This window comes from Aphelocoma coerulescens (genome assembly GCF_041296385.1).
Source record: "Aphelocoma coerulescens isolate FSJ_1873_10779 chromosome Z unlocalized genomic scaffold, UR_Acoe_1.0 ChrZ, whole genome shotgun sequence".
Taxonomy (NCBI): Eukaryota; Metazoa; Chordata; class Aves; order Passeriformes; family Corvidae; genus Aphelocoma; species Aphelocoma coerulescens.
Window position 1 is genome coordinate 22,834,775 of NW_027184085.1, and position 9,200 is coordinate 22,843,974.

A 9,200-nucleotide genomic window follows, 5' to 3' on the forward strand; every position below is an offset into this window, starting at 1 on the left:
GCTGAGGGGTGACCTCAGGGCAGCCTACAACTTCCTCGAGGGGGAAAGCAGAGGGGCTGATCCCCTCTTTCTGTGACTGCTGACCGGGTGTGAGGAGATGGAATGAAGCTGCATCAGGAGAAGTTCACATTGGGCATTACAAAAAGGTTCTTCACTGAAACAGGCTCCCCAGGGAGTGTCACAGCTACAAGCCTGCCAGAGCTCAAGGAGCATCTGGACAACCCTCTCGCTCATATGGTTTAGTTTTGGGTAATCCTGTGAGGAGCAGAGAGTTGGAGTCTATGATCCACATAGATATGCTATGGTGCTATGATTCTAGACTTAGTTTTTGTGGAAGTTTTGACCCTTTCAGTTCAGTACATACAGGGATTACTATAATGAAAGTAATCTACTTCGATATAGCACTTCCTTTTGTAAATTTTTTATTTGCCTCTCCTGAACGGAAAGTAATTTGGTAACACATCTTGTGTAAGACCACACCAAAAATCTGTCCAGTTCATTGTTCTGAGAGTAGCAGTTTTGTAGGACAGAGTATACAAGGGCAAACACATAAATACACTTCTCTTCTGTTACCCCCACAGCCTGCTCCTAATCTTTAGGTTGTGATTTTGGAAATAAGAATTCTTGATGGATTTTTTTTCCATTTTTTGAATCCTTTTATTACTCAACTTGCATAAAATTTTGGCACCCACAGCATTCCATGTAAAGGAATTCCACACTTGAGTTTGGTTTGTAATAAGGAAGTATATACTATCATTTATTTTCAGTACATAACATCTTAATTTATTCAATGCCCTTATTAGAAAAGACTTGTTGTTCATTACTCAGTTTCCTGTGGCCACACAGTTTCTTCGACCTCTGTCCTTTCTCTCATCAGCTGCCCGTTTTTGAGGATAGAGTCCTGTTTACTTAGTCATTCTTCACATGGAAGTTGTTCATAGCTTTAATCTTCCTTGCCTCAGGTCTTTGTATCTTGCATGGCTTTTCTGTGTCTGTTTTGTAACATGGGAACCAAAACTGCATAGTACACTATGTAAGGCACAAGAAGGACCTTGGTGGTGGCATAGTGTCCTGTTCATTGCCAATTTTAATATTGGGATTGCTTTGCTGAACAGCCTCTGGGCATTACCTGTTCATTACAACTTCACAAACACTTCCCTAAATAGCAATAGCTAGTTCAGAGCACATTCTTTTGTGTATGTGGAGTGTTGGCTTTTCCCCGCCACGTTCATTACTTTCCCTTTTGTTGTACTTAAATTTGTGCACTAGCAAGACTTAGTGCACTGAAAGATTGTTCACTCTTCCTGAAAAGTCCAGGATATTCTCTGGTCAACAGCCAGGATATGTACTTATGTACTTATCCAGTAGTCAATTTTCCAACATCCTGCTATGTTAATGACATTGGCCTTCGGAAAAATCAGGTTTCTTGAAGGTGCAAATCAGCTATTGAAAATTACACAGGACTTTTCATCCTAGTTTGAAATATGGATGTGTATAGAAGCAGTGTATGATAGTAGAAGTAAAAGAACTAAGCTGAGGTTTCCATAAGGGGCAAAGGGCCAGACTTCTAATTATGTAAATAATAAACTACTTTTGTGGGTAGCGAGAGTTGGTCACCTCAGTTCCTTTAAAAATCTGATCCTGAAACCATTTTTCAGGCTGTCACAGGATTTCTTGAACTATGCTATAAACTCCAAAGTCACTTATCAAGGGCAACGTCTTCTGAGGGACCTAGCTTTTTCTATAGAGATACAAAAGCTATTTGAATACTGTTTGGTGACCTAGAACTCTAACCAAAACTCTAAAATCTTTCAACAAATTCATTTTAACATTAAATTTTTGAAAATAAGTATCTGAATAAAAGGTCACTGCTTTCTTAACTAATACAAGTTTTATCATTTTCCAAGAGACTACTTAAAAAAGAAATATAGAAACTGGTGAGGCTCCAAAGTTGGGGTTCAGGAAACAGTGGCTTCTGTTTGACAATAATAAAGTTCATGACAAAGGCTATGGGATTTTCTTTCAAGGTGAAAATAAAGCCTTATTTCATTAGCCGCTGATACACTGATCCAACGGCAAAAAAAGTAAAATGTTTAGCCTCTACACAAGCAAAAGCATCACATTTTTTGTATGTAAGTCTGTAAGGAGAGTATGCAGACCTATGAAGGCAGGCTTGATTACAGAACTTAATAAAAGGCATCTGTCCTTTGATTGCTGCATTAGTCCACAGGGCAGTTCTTACTGTCAACCATAATAGAAAAAGAAGAAATAAAAAACTCCCCCATAATATAGAACAAATGCAGAAAAAAAAAACTGCTTAGATGCTGTGGAAGTGAACATTTTGTCTTGAAAAGGAAACAAAACCAATATGACTTCTTCAGTCTGTGAAATCAGAAAAGGGATCTCTGTAAAATTTATATTGCAAGGGAGAAGAGAGCCCAGGAATTTTGCATTTCACCTGCAGCAGCAAAAGCTGAAGGCAGAGGTAGAAACTTACCAGCTGGGCTGAAGAGAAGGAGGAAAATGGGTAAATGCAGGGGGAGGAATATCTGAGCTTAAGCTGCAAGTCATAGGATGGGAAGAAAAGAATTCATATCAAGCAAAATTTTTATTTATCTGAGTTCTGTATCTGGTGCTTATGTAATGTAATAAACCAACAGTACTGTCAGTATCCTTGTAGAGAGCATTCCAACAAGCATCATCTGTTTTCCATGACCAATACATCTGATGAAAGTTGATCTGTACTGTCTGGAAAGCAATGCACTTCTCTGAATAATAGACAGTACATTTCCTTGGCACAAAACAAATGCTTGCAATGGGTGAATTAACATGACTGACAGAATTCTGTTCATAACAGCTCAACATGAGGCAATTTATCAATTTCACTTCAAAAAATCATGCTGAAAGATAATATTTCACCAAACAACTTCAACTTTATGCTCTGGTAAAAGCATTTTTTCATTTAGTAGTCTAGTTTTGTTACCTGGACCAAATCAGAGTTTTTAAAAATTGTTCTATCTTCTTGAATCTTATTTTAAGTCTCATACATGGCATTCTAAGGATATTTTGCAAAGTATATCTAAAAATACAATCTTTCATACCATTTATTTGAAGTATTTAAAATAGTTTATCTTGTGTAATGTTATGGCTTCACATACCCTATGTAGCTCAGCAATCGGAAGTATATTCTTCATGCTAAACTTTAAAATCAGAAATGCAGGCTCACATAATTTTATATTTAGACCAAGCCTTGATATTGTAGTTTTGAGACATAAGGTTTAGAAAGCATGATTCTTTTTTTGACCTGCCGAATGTCTTTCATTGTGCTTAAGAAAGTAGATGGCAAAGAGGAGTAGTTAAGGAGGAGTAGCAAAACATATGACAGAATAACACATAACACAGTGATGTTGTAAAGTAAGTAGTATTAATCTTTAAACTATTTCATATTTTCTACGGATATCACATGGCTGTATGAGGATTTCTCTTCCAGAAGAGATTCTGCTTGGATTACTTACAAGGTTTCCCTTGTTTTTGTAGGGGTTTGAGGTTTATTTTCTTTTTTAGGTCAGCTTCAGTGCTTCTTGATCTAAGATGAGCTGAGTCCTCCCCAGTTTGTGTATGCATACTCCAAATGAGTAGCCCCTTTTATATCCTTACTAGTCTGGTAACATTACACAAGTCTGATGTAGATAGGGAACTTGGGTATGCACAGACCTGTTTATTAAAGAAAATCAACTCAAAGTGTAAAGTCCAGTAAGAAAATAGAAGCTTTGCAACTCCTTCATAAAAAATAGAGAAATTGTGTCCCAGCATTTCCTTTCCCAACTTTCTGTTCTTTCCATTAGATGTGTATTTGCCTCACTGTGTTGTGCCGCATTTACTCTTTTAGAAATATCTAGTTCTGCTTCCTACTGGCTCTTACGTGATCATTGTACATCTCATGAATTCTCATCTGAAAATCTGTCAGCTGAGTCCTTCAGAGTCCCTAAAGTGATTGAAAACCATCTCTTGAAAGAAGCTAGAAAATTAACATTGGTTTCTCTCCATCTTTTAATGCGTCTTCTAGTCTGATTGAAGTTGCTTTCTGGTAGTCATTGGTAAACTGTTGTCAGCTGATACAGTTAATATAAAACTTCTAGGTTTTAGGTCTTGAACTCCTACTTTATTTATGAAAGCTCATCTGGAAGTTGGTTTGGATGCTCCTGGGGTGTCCATCTGACTCACTTCCTCCCTGTTGGTTTCAATAACAAACTGGTCTCCTAATCATCCCTGGTCAATGCATTTTGATTTTTTTTCCTGAGCTCCCTCCTAGAAGGAGCTTTGGGTTTCCTTTTGAGAGGGAATGTGCACAGAGTTGACATTTCCATTTTCTGTAGTATCTGAATATGGGGCCACATCATACACAGCTCCTCCAAAGACAGTATGAAGATACGCCACAGAAGAAGCTTGCTGACCAGATGTGTACCTTCATGAACACAGCCAGCTCAGCCCAGAGAGACAGCTCTCTGATGTTGATACAGGTCAGAACCTGGTACTCATTCTCTGTAGTGACCTAAGAGAATTAACAGTAGTAGCATTGGCTCAGGAGATCTTTCGATCCTGTATTCCTACCTGGAAAAAGATACAGGCACTTGTGTGACCAAAGTTAGCAATTCCAATCTTGAGCATTCTTAATACAGGTGTATGAGATACACATATAATATCTGTGTGCAGAATGAGTCCAATTACCTGGACTCAGCTGTGACAGTTTCCACTGGTAAGTTCTTAAAATGCAGTTCAAGCTCAGAGTTAAATACATCCGTTGAATCATAGCACAGATCTTTGCACATATATACAACAAATTGTTTATCCAGTGCAGAAAAACAAATGGATGATTTGTTTTCCAGCAGAGTTCTAAAAATTGCTCCATGAATATGCAATATGCCTAACTTCATTTACTGTTTGATTAAGGTCTTGGCATTGACAAGAGGACATCTTTACCACAGAGCAATTCTTCTCCATGGGATGATACACTTTTCAATATATCCATACATGCAGCAATACGACATGGCAAATGGAAGTTACTAACCGGATATCCAGGTAACAAAATAACTCCTTTTTGTACAGTGTATCCTATCTCCTATCCACCACAAAGTTTAATTTTGTTTCATGTATTTTAATTTCTTTTAGTAATTCTGCTAACTTCTTAGGGTTTTGACCACATGCAAAGATCTAGAATGAGCACTTATAAAACCCAAACTATTTCATTTTTCAAATATTTTGTCTACAAATTACTTTAACTGTAGTGAAAAAGCTGTCATAGAATATCTCAAGTTGGAAGGGACCCATAAGGATCATAGAATTCGAGAAGAAGGTGCATTAAATTATTTGATATGAAATAAAGTTACATGGAATTTTGAATCCCAGTGGTGCAGCTTTTTTTGCATAAATAAGACTCCTATTTAGGTAACCGTGGACTAGAGAGACTGGTGCAGGGCTAGAGTTAGGTATGCAGCAACAGTCGCTGCCCAGGGGCTTGTCAAGAGACTAGTGAATTCATCAGTTACAGCAAAACTCTGTGTCTCCACATTGCTGCTCTGTGTCTCAGAACTGACCCTTGGTCTGTTCCTGTTTCCATAGGCTGCAGTCATTGGTTCCCTCCACCGTCTTTGTTCAATGAGTCACAGATTCAATCATCTGATCCATCAACAAAGAGACTTTGGCTGTTTGATATTATTCATGATCCTGAAGAGAAAAATGATGTGTCTGAAAAGTATCCTCATGTGGTGGAAAAACTACTTGCTCGGCTTCAGTTTTATTACAAACGTTCAGTGCCTGTGTTCTACCCTGATGAGGATCCTGACTGTGATCCAGCAGCAACTGGGGCTTGGGGTCCTTGGGCATAGTGCACACAGCTTTGCATCCTGCAAACAAACCTCTGTAGCAGAGTCTGGTTTATAGACTGAGAGTCCTAGTCACATATTTTGTACTTTCTTTATATTGAACTATTGCTAATTGTGAGCTTATTCTTTGAATAATTCAGTATTTCTTATTCTTGATATATTGGGAATCTTATTTCAGTCTTTTCCCACTCTCCTGTTCTGAAAAATTGTATGTGAAATGTTAGTAAAAGTATATATATTTTTTAATATTCTTTGTCTGGAATATACTTTTAGTTCAAAAGATAAACATTGGCTCTTTCCTTGAAGGAAATTGAAAGGAACTGAATTCCTTGAAAGGAATCATGGCAGCCGGAACATCCAAAATTAATCAGTCTTGCCGAATATACTGCGTTCTGATTTCATGTTTCTCCAGAAGACAAATTCTATTGAAAGCTATTGCATGTCTGTATTGGCATAATAATTTTTGCCTTTAACATGTACTTCCCTCCAGAAAAGGGATGAGTAAAAAAAGAAAACCTCACAAAAACAAAAATCTCTATTTCTTTTTCACTCTTAATGTATCAAACTGGAGTAGAGAGTGATGGTCAACTGGAGTGCAGGGCTGTCAGGTAGAGGGATCTTGACAGGCCAAAGATATGGGTGAATAAAGATTTCATGAAGTTCAACAATTGCAGAGTCTTCCACTTGGGGTAGAATAGCTGCATTCAAGAGTACATGCTGGCCCATGACCAGATGGAAAGCATTTTTGTGGGGAAAAAAATCTAGGCATTCTTCTGGACAATAGTTAGGACAAGAGTTGCCATTTTCTCTCTACGTGAAGAAGACCGACCACATGTTGTTCCGTATAAGCAAGAATGCAGCCAGCTCTTAGGGGAAGTCTTAATTCCCCTCTATCAGCACTAGAGCATTTTGGACTTCCCTATACAGGAAAAGTATTCACCAGTTGGAGTTAGTCCAGTGGAGAGCTATGAATATGATCTTGGGGAGAATAAAGAAACTGGTTAGTTTATGGTGGTGAGGAAAAGGGGAGTTGCTATCTTCAGCTACCTAATGTGAGAGTATAGAGAAGAGGAAGCCAGACTCTTCTCAGAGATAAACAAAGATGAAAAGCACACAGGGGACATGTGGAGTTCCAATGCAATATAAAGAAAGGGAAAAAAAATCACACCATGAGTTTAGTTAAATATGGGAAATGTGAGACTCTGGCAACGCTAATCTTGGAGATGTTCAGTCTTTGGTTGGACAAGATTCTGAACAATTCTATTTTTGAAGTGGGATCAAATTTGAAGTTTGCTTGATTTGGTAGAGGTGGTGAGACCAGTGACCTCCAAAGGCCCCTTTCTGCAGGAATTACTCAATGATTCTGTGATGAACAAAACCTTACTTTTATTACCTGCCTGGTAAGCACCCTTTCTTCTCCTATTTTGTTTCTTTATTACCATAGTGGAGTCTGTTTTCATCCTGAAGTAGGCTCTGAGCCATGATGAAACCAAGCCAAACAACATTTCTCAGTTACTCATCAAATTGATGCAAGATAACCTGCCAGCTCTCTATTAGTGTCTCAAGCCCTGAGTTCTGGTACTGCTTCACAGTGTCCTTGGCTACGTTCTCAAGATGCAGAGCTCAATCTGTCATCATCTCCAGAAAGCAGGAATCTAATTGCCTTTTCCCTGGCTCTGGGACCAACTCATATAAATTGCACTAAAATTTTGTACAACTTCCCAGTTTTCTCTTGGGAGTCTTGTGCTAATTGTTAGCAAACAGATAAATGAAAAGAAAGGCTTGACAAAATCTGTGCATTTTTTTTTTAAATAGATGAAGCCTGAAAAAAAGATGAAACAAGAAAACTGAAAATGCTTATGCTTTCTGATACAGCTGATTCTCCACTACACTGTCATATATCTACTCTTAAATGCTTGTCTTTTCTACCTTTGGTGCTTTTTCTACAAGTAGAAGTGAAGCTAAAGGTCTCCAGAAGCCTGTTCATCTTTTTATCTTTCTCTCAAAGAGCTACATGTTTCTCTCACTCCTTTGTCACTTCTGCTCCTTTATGTCAGTATTTTTTTCTATTCTGTTTCATTCACTATCTTCAGCCTTGGAGCCAAGGAAAGAAGAAAAGTGGTTTCAGAGAAAGTAATTCTTGTATAATAGACAGTATATATTCTGTGCAGTTTAATTGGGTATATTCCTCCTATTTCGATTTCCTTCTCCATTCATCCATCAGTGGCTGAAAGCTAATCCATGCAGCTGGATATGACCAGACAAGCTCTTCAGATTGTTCCTCACCTTCTAAATAATCACTCAGAGCCTCAAAGACTAGTTTTCTCTTCAATTAGGTTGCACAACCTTTCCATTGGGGCCCTGGGGCATAGTGCCCAGCCTTACAATACTTTCTCAGCTGTTGGTATTCATGCGATCATGCATTTCCACATGGGAGAATCATCTGATTGTTACCTGCCTCCAGGTAATTTGTATTTTCATTGGTAAAATACATCTGCTGTGACAGAAGCTCCTACTATGGTTAGCAACTTTCATGTGAACTAATACATTTAAAATATTAAATTAGCAACATTATATGTTCTGTAGAAGTAGTGTCCAAACTGGTACCTGATCATGTCTCCTTCCATTCCATAAAACACATTTAAGCTTTTCTTTCTGTTGTGTGGCTCTTCACTCAGTTCCTGCTAACACACAGCTCGTACAAATGATGTGCTGTGTGTTGGGACCAGCGCCGTGAGATCCGAGTGGGAGCAACACACAGGCAGCCCACAGGAAGGGCGCAGGTTATTATGAAGCCGCTACTTGTCTGCTGCAGCCGTAGTCCTTCCTACTGATTGTCAGTTCCTTCAGAATCCACTAATTTACGGAAATCATGTAGACCAAACTTTCAAGCTGGAAGGTGTAAGTACGACAGCCTGCCCCAAACATCTCTGAAGCATATCTAACATTAGCCAGTCTGCTGAGGTTTTTGTGCTTCCTGTGGGATACATGGGAGGCCTGTACTGTGACAGAGGAGAAAGGATGAGCACTTTCATCAGCAGCTCTGGGAGTATTTTGCTTATAACTTTTAAGTTATGGCTTAGACAACTTGTGAGTTAAAAACCTCATGAATTAAGGAGTGAATTAGTGAATTCCCATGTTAGTCTTATTTGTATGAAAGGGGTTGAGCCTTTGTTGGATGTGCGTGTTTCCTTTCCTAATGAGCTCATAAAATAATTTACAGACTGTGTTGACCTGTAAATTAGAGAGATCCAATCGGACTATGACAATCTTGGCTTCAGAGCACAGCAGCATTTCACCTTTGAGATTTTGAAGATT

The 9,200-nt window shown here is 38.5% G+C and overlaps 1 protein-coding gene across 1 annotated transcript in view; it reads left to right on the forward strand.

Moving 5' to 3' along the window:
- Positions 1–8,474, forward strand: part of ARSB (arylsulfatase B) — a 67,921-nt gene extending 59,447 nt beyond the window's left edge. The window contains exons 7-8 of the mRNA XM_069001849.1: positions 4,951–5,079; positions 5,620–8,474. Coding sequence (XP_068857950.1) covers positions 4,951–5,079; positions 5,620–5,885 — 395 coding nt within the window. The 3' untranslated portion in view covers positions 5,886–8,474. The remainder of the gene's footprint in view (positions 1–4,950; positions 5,080–5,619) is intronic.
- The last annotated feature ends 726 nt before the right edge of the window (positions 8,475–9,200 follow it).